At 37.1% G+C, this 27,933-nt stretch overlaps 1 protein-coding gene across 1 annotated transcript; it reads right to left on the reverse strand.

Moving 5' to 3' along the window:
• Window positions 1–27,454, reverse strand: ARL5B (ADP ribosylation factor like GTPase 5B). Its single transcript, XM_032243931.1, has 6 exons — window positions 27,105–27,454; window positions 15,199–15,259; window positions 13,218–13,365; window positions 8,873–8,956; window positions 7,514–7,665; window positions 1–6,436 (listed from the first exon to the last, which is right to left on the reverse strand). Exons 1-6 carry the CDS (start codon window positions 27,151–27,153, stop codon window positions 6,388–6,390), a joined length of 543 nt encoding a protein of 180 aa, XP_032099822.1. The 5' UTR covers window positions 27,154–27,454; the 3' UTR covers window positions 1–6,387.
• Window positions 27,455–27,933: the final 479 nt, after the last annotated feature.

The raw sequence follows: 27,933 nt of genomic DNA on the forward strand, positions 1-27,933 counted from the left end.
TTTCTATTGGAAAAGTAATTATTTATTATGACAAAAATAAAACTGTTGACTGAAAACAAATGAATGTTACACTATATTGCACCATGATTGGAAATGAGCCAAAACCTGTCTAAGAGATGAACATTCCAGAGCAAACAGCATCCTTTTACTTGGGTTAAGTAGGCATGCAAACAACTCGTTATAACATAATTGCAGAAATAAAAAAATATGAGTACCGGCAACCTAAACTTCACATATAAAAGCAGCACTTCGTAACAGTAATAAAGTATTAAAAACTTTAAAACATGTCATTTCAACAACCCCACCATCAGGAAAACATGCTTTGAACCATTTTCAAGAAGTGATCATGTGAATGCATTAATTTACTTGCTTTAAAATTTTTGTTAATGTTTATATACTGGACCAATGGAACACATTTGTTTGGCTGGGGTTCAGACAGACAATTTGTGACATGAAAAACATTTTTCTTTGCTCTGCACAATACCAGAGGACCCACAGAGCAATCCAATTCCTAATTCTGACCTTATTAATACCATCTTCTAGTTGACCAAGCATAGTAACTAAGATATTCTTAGAGCTTTTGCAGAAAGCCTGAAGCTTGAGGGATAACAAGTTTGTATTTAAGTCTTAAGAAATGCACATGAATATGAATACAGACACTTTAAAGTTGTTTTACATTCTGAGGCAAGAAATATATTGAGTACAGGGCCTACTGCTTCCTCTTTAATGCTCTAAAGCACCCATTTATGTTAAAATAGCAATGTGTGATTATAATCATTCACTCTGATTAGAATAAACGCATCAGCAAGGCTGTGATTGCTGTTAGGTTTTTTGTTGTTGTTTACAATATGCTCTGTGGAATAGATGAACATGGTAAAATCTGTAACTCTTCCATAAGTGAAAAAAACCATGACCATCATTTTATTTCACACTTTCAATGAAATAGCAGCTAAACTTTTTTAAAGTCATAAATAAAAATTTCACAACTACACTCAACAGTTTACTCCAAGAGAATAAAACAGGGGCTTCAGAGTCCCTAAATTTCCTGAGGGAAAATATAAGATTAAAGTGATTATGGTCTCTTGTGAATAGGGCTTGACCATGCAAATAAGTCACTGGTGACCGAGATCAACTGACAGTCATTTGATATCTTACCAACACTGATGGAAATATATTCACAGTATAATAAAATCAATCAAATTTAGGATTTCTCCTTTCTCCTATTTAATTAAACTAATTAAATATTGACTGAGCACTTTCCTATGTGCTTTAATAAAAACTGTATGTGAATCTGATAGATCTACCATGTTGGCGCAGCTGGTGGTAAACAAAAGTAAAACAAAACAAAATCTCCAAGGAATGCTATCCCTTAGTTATGTATTTTGCATATTTCAAATACAGTTTGCGTGAAGGGGGTTTTTATGAGACGGTACAACATCCCACAAACTTGAACAAAGCACCTTATGGATTGAAAAATGAGGTAATTTTCTAATTAAAATTTCACAAGTTGTGCAAGAAAACATTTCCATTCTTTTAAAACTTTGTTTTCTATTCCAAAAGCTATGCACGGCACATTTTATATTTCTCCATTTCCAGGAGAAAATGTAGGTTACTGCTTTAAAAAAGGCAAAAGATTCCTTTATGTGATTACAGTTCCAAATTCTAAAGGCCTAGTCAGTCTTCACTCCTTTGGCCATATTAAAAATAATATAGGCCATCTAGCTCTACAGTAAAAAGACTGTATTTTCTGTAATTGTAAGTGCCTTAAACAGGGGGAGAGGCAGAAATTCATTGCTTTCATTCACATTTTCTCTTACCTGACGTCCTTTTGAAGAGTTTTCAACCCCTGGTATTGCTTTACTTTCTAGTGCTTTGAATTTGTTTGTCAGTATGTCGCCCACCAACTTAATATTTCCTAAACGTTTCACCAAACTACATACATTTAAAGCTGACTTTGGGTCTGATGGACACAATTTTTTTTCTACTTTAAATTTTAAATGAAATAGGTGGACACATTTTTTATGCTGGCCTTCCTCTATTTATTTTGGTCACCTAGAATTCTTAAAAAATACTGTACTTTTTGGGGGAACTTGGCTTTTGGATTTCAGTCTTCACAGTAATAGTGAATGAATAAGGATGAGACAGTACTGAAAAACTAACCTGGACTATAAACCACTTTCAGATTTATGTAGACATCTGTAAAAGATTAACATCCTGGCTATTGACCCTACTCTTTCAATATGGAAAGTCAAACAGAACTGTAGTTTGGGGTGGCATCAAAAGGCAATAAACTCTGAACAAACCAACCACTTCCATTCAATTAGTACAAGCCAGGAAAATAAGGTAAATTCTCTAGAAGAGAATTATTTCCAACACAGGCTGGTTCTGTCTAAGAAGCTTACTATCCTTTTCTTAGCAATATGGCTTGTTTTCTCTTTTGCATTGTCGTTAGCTATTTGCTGAATTTAAGTTGAATAGGAGCTACTAATACTTTTTTCCCTACTTGGTTGTATTCATATTCTAAATAAAATAATAGGTGGGGATCAAATAATGGATAAAAATACATTTAATTTCTGTATTTCCCTACGATCTGGGACATTTTTAATTTTTAATAATAGCATGTAAGAATTAAGAATTTTAAAACCAAAAGACATTTTAGAGTTGTAGTTTAAGTTCCTCCATATGGGGGAAAAAAAAAAAAAAGCCATGGACACTAATTGTCTAAGGTCAACTGGACAACTGACGAATGGCAAAATTAAGGCTCGAATCCACTTTTTTGGATGGCCAGCACAATATTTTACTAGATACAAGACACCATGCTGTACCTTGAAGTCACTTTACCCGGGCAAAATATAAAATATCCTTTAGAACTGAATTAGAGTTAGGTTTTTTTGGTTCCAAAGCCATAAATGAAAAGTCAGCCTCGTAAAGTTGGTCTCCAAAGATAAATTCCAACAAAATTTATCCATCTTTATATAAGACATCAGTACATTTTTCTACTGATATGGTTTTACATAGTTAAGCACTAAATAAAAATTGATCATTCAGAACAATTATAATTTGTCCTAAAAAATATACTAAACAGTTTTTTTCTTTTTTTTAAAGCTTCTATCTTCTTTAAAATTTTCTTTGTGCCCTCCACAACTTTTCAGAGAATTTTGTTTATGGCACTGCCTATCACTGTTTCCATAGTAAACTAATTATTTTCTCTTTATGTTATAATGAAAGTTTAATTATGCTTAATTAAAATGACTATGGCTATGGGGTGGCACCCATTTAAAATTTTTCAGCAATGAAACATGAATTTATTACCTTTCCTTTAATGAATATAGAATAAAAGTAATGATACCTTTAAGCGTACTAACACAAACTAAAAGCAAAAATTACATATTTAATCTTCAGTTTTAATAGATTATATATATTAATATTCCAGGTTTTAAGGAATTAGTTACATTAACAATAAAAAATATTCAGTATATTCCCTTATAAAAGGTCCTATTAATTCTATAAGTTCTCAAATGGGCTTCAATAAGAATGATGGGTTTAATTAAAGATGAACAAAGGACATGACATGCTCAAAATTAAGAAAAATGTTGTATTTGAACTAGCAAGGATAACTTTACACTTTGGTTATAACATACTTAAAAGATCTCAGTTAAAATTTAATTTCTTTAATTTTCAAATTAAAAATAAAAGGTAGGACAGTCTCCTTCCCGAAGGTAATGTTAATGTAAGTGGGTATCTTGCTTTTCACTTACTAAAGACTGTGCTAGCCAATACATGGAGGTGAAGAGGGGTATGAAACACAGATTATTTCATCACTGAAATAATTAGCTGCTAATGTGACTTCAAAAGAACAGGTACAATATAAAACTGAGAACTTATTTCAAAACATGAATAAAGGCACTAATTACAAATGTACACTTTTCAGACAGTATCTTGTAATTCACTGATTTACAATGAATGTCAGAATCAATGCTCTAGTATTAGATACTTGCTTGGGTTAAAACATTCTCTTGGAGTACAGAATAATCAGTTTTCATGTTACTGTCACAGGAAAGACTTAAGTGAAAACTTAAAAAATACTCTTAAAAAGTCTTACATGAATTTGCTAATCATGAACTTTCCCAATCAGAACACTTTACACTGACGCCAATTTCATCTTTAACACATGGCTAACATAAATCATTTCTAATCCAAAACTAACCAAATATTTATTAAAGGATTTAGAAAATAAATTGTATTTTAAAAATTAAATAGCAAATTTGAGTCTGTACTAGTCGTTGGCAAAATAAAATCAACTATTAAAAACACTTTTAATATAATGCTGATGTGGTAATATAAAAAATAACCATATATTTTGACAGAAGAAAATTCAACCAGCCAATCTTACTCGATACAAGAAGGCAGATAACCATTTCATAAGAACAAATACAGGAGTATTAAGTATGCTTTTTCTCAAGACAGACTTATGAGAATTATCCTCAGTACTTATGGTAAACAATATAACCAAGTAGAAATTCAGGCAAACTGTGCTTAGGTAAACAGCATCTTCTTAATTCCCCACACCCCACACACACACCACAAAGCATCCATATTGATTTATGTCTGCTTTTTACTCATGTTCTTAATGGTTATTTAAAAACTAAACTAAGTTAAACTAAGCTTATACTCTATTTGATATAGAATCACTAAGAAAAAGGTTTAAAAAAAGTTAAACAACTACTTTCCAGAGCCCAGAAAGCTTTCCTCTAGCCATTGTTTAGTTCAAGGGTGTGCTACAATTCAAGATAAATCAGAAAAATGTTACCACATTCGGCTAAATTAACTTGACTAAATATAACACAACAGAAAAAAGAGCAAAATTTAAATCAACTTACAAATAAAAAAGATTAAAATTAAAATGCCAATTTTGAACACGTATTTTGATATTATGAACACTGAATCTTATTTTTGATCAAAATTTTAAAATACTGCAAAAATGATTATTTGTATCGTTTTATATTCTCTATGTATTCATTTTATCCCTTTCATTTCAGCAAAACTACACATTTGAATAAACAGGATCGAAATACAACACTTGTCTTTCCTCTTAATTTAAGGCATATACTGTTTAGATTATTGTTCATATTAGACAACTGCCTCAAAAACCTGTTAATGCTATCCAATAAACTTTTGATAGATCATGGCTTTTTCTTTTTAATTTATAAGTCGTTAAGAATATTAACTCTGAGTTTCATATTAATATTCTAAAAGCTAGGATTAAATTCAGCAGTTTCCTATAAGATTTTAGAACCCAAGGCATAACTACAAAGATGACAACTGTTTCAAGTCTATTACATAACACCGTCAAATAAATTCAAGGAAAGCCATGTAGTTTTTAAAGTAATACACTGCTGGTGGTAAAAATGCTATGACAGACACAATTCCAAGTTTCAAGATACAAAATGGACTCTTCATACTTCGGCTTTAGTTACTGCCCAAAGCAGTTGTGATATACCTTGCAAAGAAAACGGCTAAAATTTCTGTTGATAATAAAGTTGTTTATAAACTGATACTAAAATATATTCCAACTGTCTTATTTTTAGTGCTGGTATGCTTTACTAAATTTTGATAGTTTCATATGCATTGAATAATGTGATATTCTGAGAATATCAGATTTATTCAAGAATATTTAACATCAAAGCTGGGCTTTTCATCTTTTACCTTAATTAGTTTTTGACCAAATGTTGTAGACGGAAGAGTGAACTTGATTCCTTTAGATAAATAAACAGCCTACTTAATTTCCATGCAAATAACTTAAACATTATTCCATGACTCGCAGTAATGAGGGCAAAGTTAAAAGGCAAGTACTCATGATGTACAATCTTCCTTACATATATCCTCAAGGTAGATTTCTTTCTTTATAGTAAGTTCTGTCCAATAGACGAATGGCTTATACAGGGAACAACTGTTTAGTGCCAGAGAAGTTTGCAAGCAGTACCTGATGGTTTCCACGACTACTCTAACAAACCAGTAATTCTCTGGTTGGGAGGGAGTGGTGGTCAAGAATTGAAAGCAACTGGTCATTAAGGTCATAACAATATTTCAGAAGACATTACACATATGACAAACATTTCTTACAAGGCAGTCACCGAATAATTAGAATAAACAGAAGAATTGTTGCTGAAAACATAGTTATACGTTATGTTCATCCAACTGAAGATTAGTGCGTTAAAAAAAAAGTTAAGAAAAAAATCTTTCATGTTTAGCTGCACTTGATTCAAGTGTTGCTCTCAGAGGTTTGTGTTGTTATAAATTAAACATGCTGCTGCCTTAGCAGCCAGGTACTAGGAAAAAATGTTCATGTCACAGAATAAATAGAGCAGTCTCTTTCAAGCAAAAAAGTTATCTCACGCCAATCCGGGAGGTCATCCACTCTAGACCTTGGCATAACCTGAACAAAAAATAGAGGTATTTTTAACATTAAAGACGTTATACTTAAAAACTGAAAGCAAACTTATTTTTAAGTCTTAACCAAAGGCTGGTAGCATAATCATTATTTACCTACATCAGTGTCAACATTCAAGTAACAATATAAAAATTGAAATTTTTAAATGGAACAGTCACTTAAATAGTCTTAATCAGTTTGCAGGAAATTGCTTTGGTCTCATCTTGAAGATATAACTTTGCTCGTTTGGTCATAACGATCGCAAATACTCCTCGCTTTTTAAAATTAACTGAAATTTAAACCATTACAGATAGATAGCAGGAACTTCACTTTACCCTCCTAAATTCTAAAGAATGGAATACTTATGACTCAATCTTAAAAAGTATGAGTCAAAAAAGCCTACACACAGTTATTACACTGCAAGCCATTTCCGATAAATACTAAGAGAAAAACTAAGGTGAGGTTGATTCGAGGATAAATAAGTTCTCTGATATAAACTGGGTAAAACGTAAATAACATTGGGTTCTTCCTGGCCTAATATCCACATTCAAATTGTTGGAAATGGAAGAACAGACTATTATGGCATTTGTCTCAAATGTTTATTGTCTAGAATTATGCCTCCCAATTAAGACCTCCTAATAATAAAGGAGTTAGAATTAAGACCTCCTAATAATAAAGGAGATGTACTCTTGAAGAAAGCTGAGAGCTTCGGTTTAAATTCTTGCAGAAAATGTGAAATTGCTTGCAAGCTTCCTCTTTAAAAGAAAGGTAACATTACAGTTTATTCTCAGTATATGATAAAAGCAACAAAGAACATAAAAAAATTTGGATTATGAAAACTTAACTCAATAGTTTATTGCTTTTTCTTGGTAAAACATTATATTTACATTAAAAGTTTTTAAGTTGTCAGTGATTCTAGTAGAATTATTTCTACGTCATAAGCCTGAGACACACTGTAAAAAAAAAAAAATCACCTTTAATTGAGAACAAACAAAAAAGAAACAGAATTCAAGAAGAAAACAAGTTGGCCTAAGAAGAAATCTGAAAGAAGTCATACCTTCCCTCAGACCCATGAACACTTACCCTTCTCCTGTGAGAGCACAGCAGGACTGAATGTGCCACGGGTGATCCTTAATTGAACTAAGGGTGAGGTATTTCGAGATTTCAGCTGCTGTCATACACCCTTTCATATCCTGCTTATTCGCAAAGATAAGAACTGCAGCCTTCCGTAAATCCTGCAATCAGGACAAGATATTTCTAATATATGAAATACCACAATTTAAATTTACCCAGCTGAACAGTTATAATGAAGGGATTCTACTTTAACACAATTGGGCACTAATATTTAACTTAAAAATAATCTCAAATACCCGTAATTTCATTATTCATTTTAACAGAGTAGTATTAAATAATTAAAAGTTATTTTTTATTTTTTGAGTCACATTGGTCAAACTGAAAAATACATCTGAATTTTAAATACAGACTCAAAACTAAATAAATAATATTCTAATAGGCAAATATGGTAGTATGTTGCCAAATACTAGAGTTTATCCAGAACTTAAAAGTAGAATACTGGCGGTAGAAGCTGGGCAATACTTATTACTTATTAGTCTTTGTGTAACAAAACTCATTGGTTAACATTCATTTTAGCATTGTTTGCACTACCAAAATAGTAGAAGAATAGATTGACTGTGATACATTCATACTGTGGAAAACTACAGAGTTGTTAAAAGGAAGGAAAGTACATGTTAACATAAATAAATCACAATGTATTATGGATAAATCACAATGTTGTACAAAAAAAGAAAGTTGCAGAAGAATATATGTTATACAGCATTAGTTTTAAAAACATGGAATACAATACTCTGTATAATTTCAAGACATAAAAATGTAGTAAAAGTATAAAAATATGCATAAGAATAACAATTACTACTTGTAGAATAGTAGTTACCTCTGAAAGATAAGGGAAGAAAATTGGATTGGCAAGGTATGGAAAGATATTTCATATCTTACATTAATATGGTGCATGAATGTGTTTTACTAAGTTTTCTTAAATACCTGAAATACTTAGAATTAAGTAATCTCAAGTTATTCATTAAAGAACTTTCAGTTATTATAAACTTTTGGGGAAAATACCCTTAGGTTTTCCTATTGCTTATCTCAATTTATCAGACTTTCAAAGGCATGTAACTTTTCAAAGTAACTTTAACTTTGAACAATTTTTGCAATAACAGTAATAATCTACAAATTAGCATGCTATTTTTTTTAAGTTTGAAAAAGTAATGAACATTTTTTACCTCAAGACTTTTATCAGTTTAGTGTATAAAGTTGTGTTAATGATCAAATGGCCAAAATCACATCACGTTATCTTTGTAAAAAAGGAAAGGCAATGTACAGATACTTAACTACATTGTTTTTTAAAGATTTGCTTTAAATATTTACCTCATGAGCCAACATTCTGTATAATTCTTCTTTTGTAATAGCTAGTCGTTCCCTGTCAATGCTATCAACAACAAGAATGATGAACTAGAAGAAAATTAAAAGGAAAGACAGAAAATTGAATGAGGTGTTGAAAACTTTTCTGTAAAACTATTCAAATTATTTAAGTACTTTCTCTACATGGCATCATCATTACTGTAAAACATCTACTGCTTTTTCATCATAAACAGCTTTTATATCAAGCAGTAAAATCTGAATGTTAACAATAAGAAAATGGTAACTCATAACTTCAACAAATAAAAACTGTGCCCAACTTGATTTTCTTCAAGTGATGCCCAAATACATAATACTATGATTTGTTTTCAAATGCTGTTAGTAAAAAGTAATTTTTGAAAAGAAACTTACATTAAATAACATTTTTCACTGAAACTTCAAAGTACCCCATTATCATTCATCTAAACAATCAATAATTGCTTACTTATATATACCACAATCTCCTAACTCCTAGAAAGAAAAGCTAGTTTGAAAGAAAAAGACAAATGCATTTTAAAAATAAATAAGACATTTTTATAAAACAGTATCAACCATAAATGCTCAAGATTGAAACATATATACTTAGAGGTTAATATACTAGAAATGCAGATGAAATTAAATAAAGGCAAGAAGCCAGAAAAAAGCAGGAGAAATCTGTTGATAAAATTATACATGAAAAAACATAAGTCTTCCATATTAAAAAATAAATAAAATGAAAAGAAGATATAGGCCAGGCATGGTGGCTCACACATATGTAATCCCAGCACTCCAGAAGGTGAGGTGGGATGAATGCTTGAACCCAGGGGTCTGAGACCAGCTTGGGCAACATAGTGAGACTCTGCCTCTCTACAAAAAATATAAAATAAAAATTAGCTAGGCATGTAGTCCCACCTACATGGGAGGCTGAGGTGGGAGGATTGCTTTGAGCCTAAGAGGTTGAGGCTGTATTGAGAATCATGCAACTGCATTCCAGCCTGGGTTACAGAGAGACCCTGACTCATTAAAAGAAAAGGGAGGGAGTGAGGAAGGAGGAAGAGATGGAGATGATATAGTGAGAAAGGGCCCTTAAACTGAATACTTTATACAGAATAAAAAGAAATGAGATGAAGTGATGCTATTACAGCAGGAGATAGATCCAAAATAAACTGCGACAGGAAGGTTGAAATTAGATTACAGAGATGACTTTAAAATTAGGCAAACAGGCTGGGTGCGGTGGCTCACAACTGTAATCCCACCACTTTTCGAGGCCAAGGCGGCTAGATCACTTGAAGTCAGCTCAAGACCAACGTGGCCAACATGGTGAAACCCTGTCTTTACTAAAAACACAAAAATTAGCCGGGTGTGGTAGTGTGCACCTGTAGTCCCAGCTACTTGGGAGGCTGAGGCAGGAGAATTGCTTGAACCTGAGAGGCAGAGGTTGCAGTGAGCTGACATCAAGCCATTGCTCTCCAGCTTGGCTAACACAGTGAAACTCCGTCTCAGAAAAATAAACAGGCTGGGTGCTGTGTCTCACGCCTGTAATCCCAGCACTTTGGGAGGCCAAGGCGGGCAGATCATCTGAGGTCAGGAGTTTGAGACCAGCCTGACCAACATGGTGAAATCCCATCTTTACTAAAAATACAAAATTAGCCAGGTGTGGTAGCACATGCCTGTAATCGCAGCTATTTAGGGAGCTGAGGCAGGAGAATGGCTTGAACCAGGGAGGCGGAGGTTGCAGTGAGCCGAGATTACGCTATTGCACTCCAACCTGGGCAACAAGAGTGAAACTCTGTCTCAAAGAAATAAAATAAAATAAATAAAAAATAAATAAATACAAGTAGGTAAACAGACAATGAATCTGAATATAAACTGAGTTGGGCTTAGAAGGGGATAAATGGAAAGAAGGCCATGTGGCAAAGGAGGAATGGACAGAAGCTGGGGGGCAACTGTGAGTTAATCAGAGAAACATGTCGGGAATTACTTAACACCTGTAACTTCTTGTATTATAATGGACACACTGAAGCTTTTAAGGGACTCTTCAATGTGAAGAATTTTCAAAAAGCAAAGTGACAGGGGCCATTGTTCTTTGTAGTAGTTTTGATATTCTTGTAGAGATCACTCATTAAAAGAACATTTCATGCAAATGGTATCAGTAATGGATATCTCTTTCTGGACCCATGCTAAGTCCTCCAGAGTTTCAGTCATTTCAAGAACCACTCTTTTGAAATACCTGAAGTACATATGGATTCACTAGAAACTACTTTGACCTATTCCTCAACAATAACTACCCTTTTCACATCTGGAGTTAACTGTCAGCTTTAAACTACTAACAGCTCTGATGTTTAAATTAATCATATGCAGCAATGTCATTTGTCCCTTACTTTTTTTTTTCCTTTTTGAGACAGTGAGACTCAGGCTGGAGTGCAGTGGTGCTATCTCAGCTCACTGCAACCTCTGCCTCTTAGGTTCAAGCCATTCTCATGCCTTGTCCTCTGGAGTAGCCGGGACTACAGGCGCATGCCACCATGCCTGGCTAAGTCTTGTATTTTTAGTAGAGATTGTGGGGTTTTGCCAATGTTGGCTATGCTGGTCTCGAACTCCTGGCCTCAAGCGATCCTCCTACCTCAGCCCACCAAAGTGCTGGGATTACAGGAGTGAGCCACTTAGTTTGGCCCTTCCTTTACTTTCTAACTTATTCTGGTTTCAGAATGTTATTTTACGTTATAAATATATAATAAGCTATCCTTTATACTATTTGCTTACCAACATCTTCTGCATCCCCAATAAAATAATTAAGTGCTACCACAAGTGCTGATTATCTACGATATGGCATCTTAGTTTACTACTTACACATTGCAATGGAATATATACACACAAGCACACATGCTATTATAATATAAATCTACAACAATATAGTTATTTTTATTTAAAAAAGAAACTTAGTTCACAAAAATTCTTCATATTACATCCTTGTCCACCTCCTCCCTCCCAACTCCAATTTTTAAAAGCTTTCATTTTAGAAAAAATAATTGTTTAGGTGTACTTCTTTGCAAAGAACAATTAAATGGATGCAACTGTGAACTCATACTCTCAAGGATAAATCTCTCTAAACTGTACTGAATGGCCTTAAAAGAAAATCTGCCTCTACGAACAAATAAGAGCAGAAATAGAAGACGAATATATCCAGGTTTGTTCCCCAGGTTAGCTCTGAACTTACAAGTGACAGAGAACTTGGAGAGATGATTTACAAATCCACTTTTTTAAAATTAAAATACAATCTACCACCATTTAAATGTTCGATTCATGTTATAAGAAAATTTTAAATTAAGTTATACTTAAAAAATGTAAAATAATTTATTCCTCCCTGAGTCAGGGTCTCTTAGAAAGCTGTGAGATCTTAGGAAAATCTATATAATTTCTCCAAGTGTCAGATTCCCCCAGCCTGGAGACATTAAAATATGGTGAAGATGGGCCAGGCACAGTAGCTCACGCCTATAATCCCAGCACTTTGGGAGGCTGGGGTGGTTGGATCACAAGGTCAGGAGACTAATGCCATACTGGCTAACATGGTGAAATCCTGTCTCTACTAAAAATACAAAACATTAGCTGGGCGTGGTGACACAGGTCTGTAGTCCCAGCTACTCAGGAAGGTGAGGCAGGAGAACTGGTTGAACCCGGGAGGCAGAGGCTGCAGTGAGCCGAGATTGCACCACTGCACTCCAGCCTGGGTCACAGAGCAAGACTCTGTCTTAAAAAAAAAAAATTTGGTGAAGATGAATGGAGAGAGCCTGGCCAGCAGTAAGCATTCAACTTACTGCTCTCAATAGTCTTTCTTTTTGACTTTTCTTCTATTCGAAAACTCAAATTTGGTCACGCCTGTAATCCCAGCACTTTGGGAGGCCGAGGCAGGCGGATCATGAGGTCAGGAGCTCGAGACTAGCCCGGCTAACACAGTGATGCAAGATTCTTTGAACTGACTGCACCATGGACTACACCATAGTCAAGTCATGGTGACCCCTGTGACTCACACGTACAGCTCCAGATGGCCTACCCGAGCCGGAAAGTCTAAGGTAACAGAAAAACCGCAAAGGGAGAAGAAGAGCTAGCTCCTGCAGCTCCTGATAATCGACCTTGAGAAATTTTACCCTTGTTCCTGCCTCAACTGATAAATAGACCTGCGACACGGGACCCTGTGGCCTGATTAATCCACCCAAATTCCTTACAACAAGGGATCTTATTAAAAGGCAACTGTCAACATGGCCACGTGCAGCCTATCTACTTTCTATATTTACTCTTCAGTCCTTCTGATTAAAATTCAAAATTAATTTTAGCATACCTCTGTGTTTGAGTAATATGTGTTCCACGATGACCGCAGGGACTCCTGACCACCAATATCCCACATAAGAAAATGAGTGTTCTTCACAACTATTTCTTCAACATTGCTGCCTATGGTTGGAGAAGTATGAACCACTTCATTCATTAAGCTGTTAAAAGACAAGACACCATAAAAGCTCTTATAAATCTTGAGAACCTGATGCAACTTTCATCTCTGTATTTTTAAGATCAATCAACCTTCTGCACCAATGATCCTTAGCATGAAAATTAGAAACCTGGAGAACATTTGTGCGAATAAATAGCTAAACAACTTCAGAAGAAAGACTTTGTTTTTGGTTTTTATTTGTTTTTTTAATGGAAGGAATTGCAAGCTTGATGGGAAAGGAAGGAAACAGTGTGGCATGAATTTGCATTTCTGTGGCCTAAAATTGCCACACCACCGTGCCCTGCTATCAGTTAGATAAGACCCAATGTCTTGAAACAGCAAGTTTTTAGGTGACTGTGACGCCAATACTTGCAAATTAGCAAATATTGGATAGTAGGCTATCCACAATTTTGAAGACTGTCTAAGTTGAGACTTAGCCACAAAAATTAGTTCAGGCATATTAATCTAAAGTAGTCCTAGGAAGAAGACCATGGGCAAGTGAAAATTTTAATTAACCCTAAATATATTTAGAAGGCCAGGCGTGGTAGTTCACGCCTGTAATTCTAGTATTTCGGGTGGATCACCTGAGGTCAAGAGTTTGAGACTAGCCTGACCAACATGGCAAAACCTCATCTCTACTAAAAACACAAAAATTTGCAGGGCATGGTGGCGGGTGCCTGTAACCCTAGCTACTCAGGAAGCTGAAGAAGGAGAACTGCTTGAAGCTGGGATGTGGAAGTTACAGTGAGTGGAGATCGTGCCATTGCACTCCAGCGTCGTCAACAGAGCAAAACTGTCTCAAATACACACACACACACACACACACACACACACACTCTTAGAATACTGATGCTTATATCCCTCATATTATCATAATCATTGGTAAGGCTACATTTATCAATTAATTCAACAAATATGCCTTTGCAGGTAATGTGCCAGTACTGTGTTGGAGGAGGCATGCAATTCTCTCTTGGGTTTTATGTATATTTTTGAAGCCATATATATAAAATTATTTCAACAAAGATGACAGGTTTCTGAAATGTTTACATGTGACGTTTAAAATCTATTTCATATTTAGACACATAATAACAAATGAATGAAAATGTTTTTAAGAAAAACAAGTAGTTATTCAACTGTGAAACAACAAACCTTAAGTCAGTAGCTTTTTAGCAAAGTAGTTGACAAATGCGTTAATCACTGGCTACTTCTGGTGAGCTACGGGCTATCTTCCAATGCAAGATGAGTGGCAAGAGGTAAGAGCCACATAGGGGTGCAAAGAAATGTGTATCTATTTTGTTAAAGTGCTTGGTAGATCCATTTCAATTGCTTAATAAGGCTCATTTCATTGGCACTGAAAGGATAATGGAAAGTACTCTAACAAGTAGCATTTCCTAAGGTATTTATAGATTTCTCTGAAAGTCTCAAGGCTCTCCCTCTTGCAAGCAACTACAGCAATGTTTTCAGAGTGATCACATTTCTTTTGACTTGACAAGTCTGGCTATGTTAAACAATTCCAAAGCTATTAGTTAGGAGGGTAGCAATAGCTTCCTAGAGGTATCAATTTATTTACATCAACCCCAGTGTTGGAAGAACTAAGTGAAATCCACTTTATCATCTCACCCCGCCTTTATTTATTTTAGTTTAATATTAAGTCTTTCTTTCAAGGCCAGAAAACAATTTCGTGTTTGTGAAGGCTTAAGCAAATATACAACTGTTTATTTCACTCACTTTTCTATAGATTGTGTTTAGTAAAATTAAAAAAAAAAAAAACATATAATTATAAACACAATTAGTTTCATTAACTAGTGAAAACTGTTTAATGCACACCCATACTTACAATTGGTAAAGAATGGTGGTTTTCCCTGCATTATCCAGTCCCACTATAATTACTTTGTGTTCTACGAAAAGAAAGCAAAACATAAACATTTAACACTGTGGCATTACTGCAATTACATGCTTTCAACAATGATTATTAGTTAGCTCATTAATGAGAATCATTCACAGAATATCTATTACTAGACTGTTAAAATACAGAAAGAAATGTTATGATGTTAAGGCTACCTAGGTAAAGTAAGACATCAATTATCATCGATTCTCTGTCTAGTTCTCTTGTAAAAGAACGTGGGAGATGGGCAGGCAGGAAACACCAGAGAAGTTGGTCACTTGTACTGCATCTAAGGAGGGGAGATCCAAATATTAATCTAGGCAAAAATTATAACCTAAAATGTAAGTGTTTTAAAAAAGCCTGTTTTACACACCTTTTTAGCTCTGTACCAATCAAGTTAGCTTTTTATCAAATTGTTTTCACATCTGTAAATTTTCCCACCTATGTGTACCAAGATTTGTTTCTTCCTCTCACTTAAAAATCCCATTTAAAGCTTAAAATTGAAATGTTTCATCTGCCACAAAGATATATGTATACTCTCAACAAGTTTTTATACAATCACTTACTGTTTAACTTTTTTTTTTTTCCAGCTGGATGCTACAGTTCTTTTGAGCAGATTCTGTTTCTGCTCTTTGTACAACTAAAACCTCTTCAGTTCTTTCTTCTTTTGGGTGTCATGCACTAGTCACCTCTTTTCATAAGCAGTTGCTAAAGCTATCTAATTATTCTGTTAAGTGGTACATATTCTGCAATGTCCTTTGAATACAGAAAACACCCCAGATGCCATCTTTCCTAAATTTTAACTTATGCCAAGTATACTAAAGATCCCCTTCTCCAAAGCAGAGGCATGCTTAAAAGGTTACACGTTAACATCAACAGTGCACCTAAGGAAGTTGCCACAGAACCACAACACAGTCGATTTGTAGGCAACGATTTGGCACATCTCATATCAGAACCCTTCTCTTCTTGATGACCTCTGGTGAATGTCAACATTATGGTCATACAATCAACTCTCAGCTCATATTCCTATTCTAAAGTCATAATACTTCATCAGCCAAAACAAGAGCGATCAGGAAAAGTTATGTTCTTGAGATGTGCAGGTCGTCTAATGACCTACAGTCTTGGTACAGCCTGTAACAGTTGAGAATAAACAGATATGGTCTTCTGGGAGGGCTCTTTTCACCATGGCAGAAGCTGTTTTGTAAAACAAAACAAAACAAAACAAAACTTGTTGCTTAGTATAACTCATTATAATTCTCTCTTCCTCTCTCTCTCCCTCTCTCTCTTCTCCCCACCACTCTTTCTTTTGAGACAGGGTCTCACTTTGTTGCCCAGGCTGGAGTGCAATGTCATGATCAAGGCTCATTGCATCCTTGACCTCCCAGGCTCAAGTGATCCTCCTACCTGAGCCTCCTGAGTAGCTGAGACCCCAAGTGCATGCCACCATGAACAGCTACATATCCTCTAATTTCTAATGAAGCCAATCTTTATGTATTATCCTGTTTGCAATCCCTTAAACTACAAGAATATGTAACAGTGGAGGAACAAACAGATTACCTGGCACTAAGCATTCTAAATTTTGGTGACAGCTAGAAGCCCCACCTACCAAGCATCTAGAGAAAACAAGATGCTTGAGGTGATGAGAAGGAAGCCACTAGTTTAAAGATAAGCAAAACCTGAATGCAGATAATCCTGTTGGGAGAAAGGAATGGACGGATAGTACCAGATGGCTCCTTGTTGAAGCAACTGAAGTGAACACCCAGGTCATTTTCAAACAATCCTGCTCCTCGCTTCACATTTTGTATTATGATGCTTCACATAATACTGAAGGCCTGTGATGGTAAAACTCACCAATAATGCACTATTTTGAAAGGTAGGTCCCTAACGTGAAGGAATTTTGGGTTAAGACAGCGCTATTACTGTCAGTTATAGTAAATCAGAATGTTTTAGGCCAGGCACAGAGGCTCATCCCTGTAATTCCAACACTTTGGGAGGCCAAGGAGAAATTATCAGTTGAATCTGGGAGTCTGAGACCAAACTGAGCAATACAGTAAGACATCATCTCTTAAAAAAAAAAAAAAGTTAGCCAGGTATGGTGGCACATGCCTATAGTCCCACCTACTGAGGAGGCTAAGGCGAGAGGACGGCTTGAACCCGGCAGGTCAAGGTTACAGTGAGCGTTGATCGGGCCACTGCACTCCAGCTTGGGCAACAAAGTGAGACCCTGTCTCAAAGAAGAAAGAAAACAAAACAAAAGAAAAGAAGAATGTTTTAACAATGTGTCTACATACTATGAGACAGTCACCTGAGACATCGTATTTCACTAGAAATCTCTCTCTTCTAAGAGACCAAGCTGTATTCCTTCCCCCAATAAAAGGCTAAGAATAGTGCTTCCAGTGTTACTAATCTATGCATATCCAGAGCCCCACACGATGCATGTTTATTTATACTAACTGAAGAAAAGGTCCAATCTAATAGTTTTTGTTTAATTTTGATCAAGTGCGTGCACGGAAGTTTCTCTGCACTCTTGGCTGTGGTGTCTGTTCTTTTCTTTTTCTTTTTTGGTAATGAGACATAAAGACTAAATATATAGGATGGGTATCCAAAAGAAAATTAGTAAGAACATTTACTTGTGGAAAAATGCAGGTTAAAAAAAAATGAATGACTTCAATAGACTAACACCATGGGAAGAAGAGTATTAAAGGAGCACTAAATAGTAGCAGTATTAAAAATAAATAAATAGTGAAATGTGTCCAAATTTATTCTAACACATTAAAATCTGATATTGTTAAACTGTGTGATAAAATGACCAACTTATAATTTTAACACATAAGAAAGTCTAAAAAATATGAGTAGAGATTGCCACCTTCTAGGTTTATAACAAGTCTTATACATAGACAGTGTGTAAACAACCAAAAAAAATCAACCAAACAAACGAAAATATCCAACTTGGTAACTTGGAACATTTGGAATCTAGCACAGAAGTTTGAATTATTGCAAGGAGAAAAGCAGTAAAAAGCTAGATGATACGATGTCACATCTAAGACTTGAAGGCCTAGACAGCAATGATGAATAACCGAGGAAGTCTGGCTCTTGAAAATAAACAAAAACCCACAAAAAACTAACTGTCCCTACATTACACTGACTATAGGATCATAAGATTTGCTTGGGACAAACCACGGAACTTGAGATATATTCCTGCCCTCTCCATGCCTTCCTCTCCAAATGCATATCTGAAAACCTGACTCCAAGATAGCACAAAACTGCTGACCTGGAACACCTTACTCATTTTTTTTTTTTTTTTGAGACGGAGTTTCGCTCTTGTTACCCAGGCTGGAGTGCAATGGCGCGATCTCGCAACCTCCGCCTCCTGGGTTCAGGCAATTCTTTTGCCTCAGCCTCCTGAGTAGCTGAGATTACAGGCACGCGCCACCATGCCCAGCTAATTTTTTGTATTTTTAGTAGAGACAGGGTTTCACCATGTTGACCAGGATGGTCTCGATCTCTTGACCTCGTGATCCACCCGCCTCCCCTCCCAAAGTGCTGGGATTACAGGCTTGAGCCACCACGCCCCGCCACTTATTTTATAGATAAGCAAACTGAGGTCCTGGGAGTTAAGTAACTTTCTCTAGTAAATACAGGTAGAGGATGACACAGTGAAAGCTAGATTTCCCTGCTCTTTCTGCTATGCCATATTAACTTCCCTCTGCAATTCTCTGGCCTCTCCCCACTCCCACTGCAGTACCCACAATCCAGAACACCTAAAGTGTTTCAGAGCAGCCGCGCAAATCTGATTATTTAGCCATTCAACATTTACTAAGTTCATTTAAATGCCTGTGGTATTTGTGATTAAGATGAACAAGACAAGGACTCTGCCCTCAAGAATCTTATAAAGTTGAGTATGTAAACAAGCACTTACAAAATAGTGTAATTACTACAAAGTAATAGATACAGAAGTATCACATAATAACATTCTTAAGGATGAGATCTAGAATCCAAGGCTCAGATACCAGGAAAAAAAAATGTCAATAATGAAAGGAATATACCAGTGTTCTACATGCAGTACGTAAGTTTATCCTCATAATCATTCTAAGGGAAAGTGATATTATTTCTCATTTTGCAGATGAACAAATTGAGCCTTGAGTTGAATAATGTGCCAAACGTCATAATGCTGGGAAGTAAAGGTAATCTTTGATTCCGGAGGTGGAGCTCTGGGCTATTACACAATGTCTCACTAGCCTGGTCACTTTTAATACTATTTATATAATAATGGCAGGCTAGATATAAATACAATGTTTAAAGAGATTTTATTTTTTAATTCCTAAAATATTTTAAAATTTAAAAATGCTTTTGTATAGAACGAGTATTTAAAATGTATTATCTTCAAGAAGCTTAGAGCCTAAGAGAAAAGATAACCATGTTGTAGATCCTAGTTTCTTCTCAATTCTGCAGTAGATATGAAAAAACATATTTTTTACTTTTTTGTTTTTGAGATGGAGTCTCCCTCTTTCGCCAGGCTGGAGTGCAGTGGCATGAACTCAGCTCACTGTAATCTCCAATTCCCTAGTTCAAGTGTTCTCCTGCCTCAGCCTCCTGAGTAGCTGGGATTACAGTCATACGCCACCATACCCAGATAATTTTTGTACTTTTAGTAGAGATGGGGTTTTGCCATGTTGGCCAGGCTGGTCTTGAACTACTGACCTCAGATGATCTGCCTGCCTTGGCCTCCCTAAGTGCTAGGATTACAGGCACAAGTAACCATGCCCAGCATGCAAAAAATTGTTTTAATGGGCAAAGGATAGGAACTGTCTCCGAAGGACCATATACAAATAGCCAATAAACACATGTGAAATAGTCATCAACTTCAATAGTCACCAGAGAAATGTAAATTGAAACGACAATGAGATATCACTACACATCCAAGAGAATGCCTAAAATGAAAGACTGACAACACCAAATGTTGCTAGGAATGTAGAACATGCAGAATTCACAAACACTGTTGGTGAGAGTACAAAGATGGTATAACCACTTTAGAAAATAATCTGGCAATTTCTTATACAAGTAATATTGTATCTGTCCTGAAATGGCATTCCAGGATATTTACCTAAGAGAATAAAAATATGTCTACAAGAAGTCTTAAAGGTATTTATCATATTACAACCCATCAAGATGCGAAGGAATAAACTGTGGTATATTCATGCAACGGAAGTTTCAAAAAACTTAGAAGACATAGTGTTCATGAAAAAAATGCCCCAAGAGAAATTATAAAAAGTTTAGCAAATAAGAAAAAGATTTTATAAATGAAAACTATGATAGCTAAACCAAAATACTTAACAGGAGAATTGAAAGACCAAGAAAATAACCTAGAAAATAAAACTCATAACAAAAAAGAAAGAGATAACACAGTAAAATAGAAAAGAATCTTTGACAACCAGTTGAGCAGAGTATGACCAATAGAATTTCCAGAAATGAAGAATAAAAAAAATCTGATGAGAAATTGTGAAATTAAAAAAAAAAAAAATCACACAACCAAAGGAGGTCTATCTTTAGGATAAAAACGTCCAGAGAGCCTACATATGATGCATTTTAAAAATGACATAACAGGGTACACCCCCTGAAATTTAAAAACACCAGAGCTAAACAGAAAATTCTAAAAACTGCTAGAAGGAGAAAAAAAATCAAGAATGGAGAACAGACAATGTCTTCAGGGTTCTGAAAGAAATGTTTCCCAACTCAGAATTCTGTAGCCAGTCCAATTATAAATCAAAAGTGAGGACAGTCAAATAAATTTTCACGCATGTGGAACTGCAAAAAAGTTACCACTTATGATGCAGGAAGACTGCTTTAGCCCAAGAATTCTAGACCAGCCTGGGCAACACAACAAAATCCTGTCTAAAATAAAAGATAAAGACCTTAAGATAAAATAAAACAAAATAAAAATACTACGGACACTTTCGCAGGAAATTTCTAAAGAATGTGCTTCATCAAAAAGTGAGAGTAAAGCAAGAAAGAACACATAGGTTTAATGCAATTAAAAACCAATGGAAATTCCTAGACTGATAGCAAAGTCAAGTTCACAACAGCTGTATACCAGGCACAGAGGAAAACAAGTCCAGATCAGGGCAAAATGGAGGACAGAGGGAGCTGGGAGGAAAGATAAATCATCTGATAGGTGTGAGGTGGGAAAAACTTACCCAGAGGCTTTTGGATAGTGTGAAACAATTTCTCCAAATGTACAAAGAAAACTAAAGCAATGAGAAGTTTTAATTATTTACTCAAGAAGGAAAAAGTCACAGAAAAAAAAAAAAGGAATATAATTACAGCACACTATGGCTCAGCTGTAAAAAACTTTACAGTCACAATAATGAAAACACTAAGTGTGGATTAAACCAAAATATTGTATCAGGAGGACTAGGAAGGGAAATAAAAGTACTAACTTCTTTTTTTTTTAACCATAAGATAAATGATAATGCTTAAAAATTATATCCTGGAAAAAAAGTTACAAGTTTCACACATCATTTTAAAATGTTTAACTTATTTAAAACAATATATATGTATTACTTTTATATAAGGTTTTATGTTGAAAAAAATTTGGAAAAAAATTAGCACCTACTATGGGCCAGGCATTGAGCATGCAATAATGAATAAGACAAAGTTCATGCCTAGATAAGTTATCTCCACTGAAAGAAACAGACAACAAAGAAGTAAACACATTTATAATATGATTACATATAATAAAAACATTATCGAGAAAAACAGCAAAGTAAAGACAGAGAAAAGGCCAAGCACAGTGCCTTAGGCTTGAGATCCCAGCACTTTGGGAGGCCAAGGCAGGTAAATCACTTGAGGTCAGTTCAAGATCAGCCTGGCCAACATGGTAAAACCCAGACTCAAACAAAACAAAACAAAACCAGAGAATGAATACTGGGGTGGGAAGACTGATAATTATTTATTTATTTTATATTTAGAGTTAGGGTCTCACTCTATGACTATAGCTCTCTACAGCCTCCAACCCCTAGGCTTAAGTGATCCTCCCACCTCAGCCTCCTGAGTAGCTGGGATTATAGGAATGAGCCACCCCACTCAGCAAGAGTACTATTTTTGACAAATTGGTCGGAGTAAGCATCTCTGAAGAGTGACATTTGATAAGAAATCTGAATAAATGAGTGAATTAACTAAATCATTCATAAAGAATGGTCTGAGCTGGGTGTGGTGGCTCAGGCCTATAATCTCAGCACTTTGGGAGGCTGAGGCGGGCGGAGCACAAGGTCAGCAGTTCAAGACCATCCTGGCTAACACAGTGAAACCCCACCTCTACTAAAAATACAAAAAATTAGCCAGGCGTGGTGGTACATGTCTACAGTCCCAGCTACTCGGGAGGCTGAGGCAAGAGAATTGCTTGAACCCGGGAGGCAAGGCTGCGGTGAGCCAAGATTGTGCTACTGCACTCTAGACTGGGAGATAGAGCAAGACTCCATCTCAAAAAAAAAAAAAAGGTAAGTTTAATAATAATAATAATAATAATAATAATAATAAAAAGCCTGGCTGGGCATGGTAATTCAAAGCACTTTGGGAGGCCGAGGTAGGACGATCACTTGAGGTCAGGCAACCAAGACCAGCCCAGCCAACATGGTAAAATCCCATCTTCATCAAAAATACAAAAAATTAGCCAGGCCTAGTGGCACACACCACTTCTCCCAGCTTCTTGGGAAGCTGAGGCAGGAGAACTGCTTGAATCCGGGAGGTGAAGCCTGCAGTGAGCCAAAATCCTGCCACTGCACTCCAGCCTGGGCTACAGAGTGAGACTCCATCTTTAAAAACAACAACAACAAAAAAAGAATGGTCTGGAAGACAGGATGCAGATAGATGATGGTAAGTTTAAGATTGGTGTGTTTGAAACGGGCATAAAGTCCAGAGCTAAGAGCAGAATAAGCTAAAGGCAGAAATGTGAGCCACAAGATCTCAGAACTGAGCAGTCAGAAGTAAAGGACAATAATCATAAACAGTAGGAAACCAATGTTCAAACTGGTAACATGAAATTAATGAATGGTAAGGAAATTACTAAATAATGAAATTAAGACGTTACTGTTACATGGTTCTAAAAAGGAACTACAATTAAAACCGTATTTCATTTGTTCTTAATTCTGGGTAACAGCAGAAATAACTGGATGGGCGTGGTGGCTCAATCCTGTAATCCCAACACTTTGGGAAGCTGAGGCATGATCACCTGAGGTCAGGAGTTCGAGACCAGCCTGGCCAACATGGCGAAACCCTGTCTCAACTAAAAACACATGGTAGCAGGTGCCTATAATCCCAGCTACTCAGGAGGCTGAGGCAGGAGAATTGCTTGAACTAGGCAGGGGGAGGTTGCAGTGAGCCGAGATCACACAACTGCACTTCAGCCTGGGTGACAGGGTGAGACTGCATATCAAACAAATAAACAAAAATTTAAAGAAATAACTCAGCCAGGCGCCATAATTCACACCTGGAATCCCAGCACTCTGGGAGGTGGAGGTAGATGGATCACTTGAACCCAGGAAGTGGAGGTTGTAGTGAGCCAACATCATGCCACTAAACTCCAGCCTGGGTGTCTGAGCAAGACTCCATCTCAAAAAAAAAAAAAAAAAACTGATGACAGGTTTGTACAGTCATAAAAGAGAGAAAAAGACTATGCCTACAAAACTTAAAAAAAGAACGTAAAACTTTAGAGGTGAGCTACCATACACACATATGTAGTTCACAGAACTACAATGATATATAAAATGTTTGCAAAGATAATCAGATTTTGAAATTATGTCCTTAAATAACTGTAAAAGTAACCAGTCTTCCAGTTTAAACAATACAAAATTGCAGGAATTAGGTACTTTTTAAATTGTTGTACTTAGACAACACATGCTTTAGTATATTTATTCACAGAAAGGTATCTAATTTATAAGATGCATGAGACTCTAAAATGCTACAGGAAAAAAAAGATGAGAATGTGGAATTACGGGAAGGAAGACAAGGGAAAGGAGTACATAAAGTAAGATCAGAAGTTTTTAACACTGGCTGCATATTCAATTTACCTTGGCACTGATGTCCAGGCTACCTAGTCCCACTCTGATTGTTGGTGTGAGGTGGGGCTTTGGGCATATTATTCTAATACATCTAAATCCACTGGATTAGGTATGCATAGTGACAAAAATGGAAAATGCTGAGCTTGGTAGTTAATTTTGTTGATGCAGAAAACAAAAATACAGGCTAAGATACATCTGTGGATTAAAGTCTTTAATGGCTCCCATTCCTTGCTCTAGATACTTTAATGTCCTAGTCAACTTTGGAGGCCCTCTGTGATAAGTTTCTCCTAGCTGTCTTTCCAGTCTCATCTCCTCCTCACTCCTTGACAAGCAAACTAACATACCGCCAAGCTCAACTATTTTCAGCTTCTCTAAATGTACCAAACTAGCTCATTCCTCTCCCTTTTGCATATTAATCCTTCTGCCTAGAATAACATGTCCCTTCTACAAGGTCTGCCTAGCATGCCACCCAAATTCCTCCTCATCATTACATTAAAGTCCAAGTACACCTTATTCTGCAGCCAATGTTACATTTTTACACATATCTGTTAAATAATTTATCACCTGCATTTTTTTTCATGTTCATCTCATTTACTGATGTTTGAGTACTTTGCCAGCAAGTAAGGTATCCTTCTTCTTTCTTTTTAATTTTGGATCTCATATGCTTAACTCCGAAGAATGGTCTATGGTTGTATGAATGAATGAGAATAAAATAACAGAATAACCACTGGTTCTTAATTTTCCAACAGGAAAGTTAAAGGAAAAGGAAAAGTCTAAGTAGAAATGGCAATTTAGGAGGCCTGAACAATTACGTGATTATAAAAGTAGCCACTGACTGTCTTTCATCATCTTCTAAATTTTCCCCTTACATCTTTTATTCCCTCTAGTCTGATAAGGATGTCTCCAACGAAAAAAGACAGAAGGCAGCTATGTAGCCATGTGATAGAAAAGGGAGAAAGGAAAATAGAAAAGGATATACAGGGAAAACCAATTACTCTGGTAATGTTTTAATTCTCAAGCTCAGGGAAAACAGAAAACTGATTTTTGTATTAATCTTTATACCATTAAGCAAGTCTTAAAATGCTGCTTTAAGGCCAGCGCAGTGGCTCACACCTGTAATCCCAGCACTTTGAGAGGCCGGGACGGGTAGATCACCTGAGGTGAGGAGTTTGAGACCAGCCTGGCCAACATGGTGAAACCCCCTCTCTACTAAAAATACAAAAATTAGCCAGGCACGATGGCAGGAGCCTGTAATTCCAGTTACACAGGAGTATGAGGCTCGAGAATCGCTTGAACCTAGGATGCAGAGGTTGTGGTGAGCTGAGATCGCACCACTGCACTCCAACCTAGGCAACAGAGCGAGACTCTTGTCTCAAAAAACAAATAAATGGGAACAGCGCAGTGGCTCAGGCCTGTAATCCCAACACTTCGGAAGGCCGAGGCAGATGGATCACCTGAGGTCAGGAGTTTGAGACCAGCATGGCCAACATGGCGAAACCCTGTGTCTACTAAAAATACAAAAAATTAGCCGGGCACAGTGGCAAGTGCCTGTAATCCCAGCTACTTGGGAGGCTGAGGCAGGAGAATTGCTTGAACCCCAGAGACGGATATTGCAGTGGGCCTAGATCGCGCCACTGCACTCCAGCCTGCGGGACAGGGCAAGACTCTGCCTCAATAAATAAATAAACAAAAACAATATGTTAAATGTACGGATAATACAAAGTGTAAAGCTCTGCTTACTTTGAAATCATTTGGTAAGTAATATCTGTCTGTGGTTAATACATATAGACATACACATATACACGTGTGTGCCTCTATTTATAAACTTGAAAAAGACTATTTTAGTATTCTTATCAATCTACAAGTCAACTAAAGCCATTCCATTACCTCCATAACTTCTTAAATCCAGAAAAGGATTAGATACCTACATTAGCAGTAACAAATTTGTATCAACATAAAAGGAAAGAAAACTGGCTTACTAATTATGCCTGACTCTCAAATGGAAAATGAAATCAGTTGATTTTCAAAACTGGTTTCAAATACTAAGAAACCCTTCTGTTGAAAGGACGCCTGAAACTTTAACTTATCGGTAGCCCCTTTTTTGGTCTGGGTGTTTTCTCTCTTCATAAGACATCACATCTCATTCTGACTCAGAACAGGTTTTGCAACTTCTCGGTCCTTTGGACTTGCCACTTTCAGGTGTCTCATAACCTGCTCCAGACTAATTACGGACACGTAACGTCTTACACAAAACCGAGAACATTCAGTATCTGAACGCCTAAAAAAGTGTTTAGGATGAAGATGCTGGAAAACTCGTGTATCTGAACAGCACAACTCATTCCCGAGTCCTAGAAGCAAGCAGGCGAAATCAGAGTGAAGGTGCACTGGCTTTCGTCGCAGAGGGCAGGGCGGGAAAACAAAGCACCAACACTAGCTTTAAAAAAAAGTTTTCGACTTCTGGGCGGACACCTATCCTGGGGCTACACACAGACACAAGAACGCTTCAATAGGACAGGACAAGGCCCTCCACACGCCTCCGGGTATCGTTAGCTGTATCCCGCTTTACTTTGCCAACATCCAGACATTTGGATTCTGGGACACCAAATGCCTTGTCTTCTGCCTCCGTTTCTACCACACCTCAGGTCTCTCCTGCACGTCCTCCGGGTCTAAAACACTAAGTTTCTGCCCGCCCCCTGGTCTAAGTCCCTTCCTCTTTGGTGTCTCCCCTGCCTCCGGTGTCCCCACCGGCAGCCAAACCCTCCGCCTCGGATTCGAGCCTCCGCGCAGCTCCATCCTTCTCACCTTGGTTACAGAAGAGGCTCCACAGTTTGGCGAAGATCAGCCCCATCATGAGCACCCGGGCGGGCCGCGGGGTCCCTCAGCAGCAGGTGCCGCGGCGCCGGGCCCCCCACCGCGGCTCGGGCTGCGGGGAGCAGACAACGAGAAGCCGCCTGAGAACGCGCAGCGAAGGCACTGCTAGGCCGGGAAGCCTCGACCCGACCCTCAGAAAGCGCCGCGGCGAGTCCCCACCGGATAGTCCTTTGTTTCGAGCCCGCTGAGCCCAACGCCGACCCGTAGTCCCCTCGGTCTGAACCCACCTACCCAACAGAGCCTCTCTCAGCCCCAAGCCCCACCTCCGCCCCGCCTCCCCTCCCGATCCCAGGACCACCCATCGCCGGAAGCTGGGCGCGTGACGTGGGCGCGCTTACGTCAACCCGCGCCTTCGACGTGGCGTTTCTCCGGCTTCACTTCCGGAGGGCGGGTCCCAAACTGGCCGGCGTCTGGGAATTTGCGGTAACGCCGCGAGGTGGGGAATTTTCCTCGGTGCTTGGTCCCTCTCATGTCAGCCTTCAGAGCGTTTGTGGGACTCCCCTTAGATTTGAATCTCTCTGCTGCTAGCAGCAGCGACCCTGGCCTTTAAGCCAGGAAAGACCATAGGTTCTCTAATTGAACAACCGCCGTTTGCTGCCCTTAGAGAACTCACAAAAGTGAAGAGTGTTTGTTTCCTGACTTCTTCCTGTTCCCCTGTAGGCGTGCTAGGGGTTAGAAATTCTGCCGTGATTCTCTTTCTTTCATGTATTCATCTGTTTATTCACGAATTCATTGCTTATTCATTCATCCATGTACTCGA

This window comes from Sapajus apella, unplaced genomic scaffold, assembly GCF_009761245.1.
Source record: "Sapajus apella isolate SASKATOON/1434 unplaced genomic scaffold, GSC_monkey_1.0 scaffold53, whole genome shotgun sequence".
Taxonomy (NCBI): Eukaryota; Metazoa; Chordata; class Mammalia; order Primates; family Cebidae; genus Sapajus; species Sapajus apella.

What these genes read in the sequence shown, in the direction of transcription:
- ARL5B (XM_032243931.1), bottom strand. Translation starts at nt 27,153, where the DNA reads ATGATGGGGCTGATCTTCGCCAAACTGTGGAGCCTCTTCTGTAACCAA. An exon ending in GAGCCTCTTCTGTAACCAAG is followed by an intron (nt 15,260 to 27,104) that starts GTGAGAAGGATG and finishes TTCTTTTCGTAG; the next exon opens with AACACAAAGTAATTATAGTG. An exon ending in ACCACCATTCTTTACCAATT is followed by an intron (nt 13,366 to 15,198) that starts GTAAGTATGGGT and finishes GTCTTTTAACAG; the next exon opens with CTTAATGAATGAAGTGGTTC.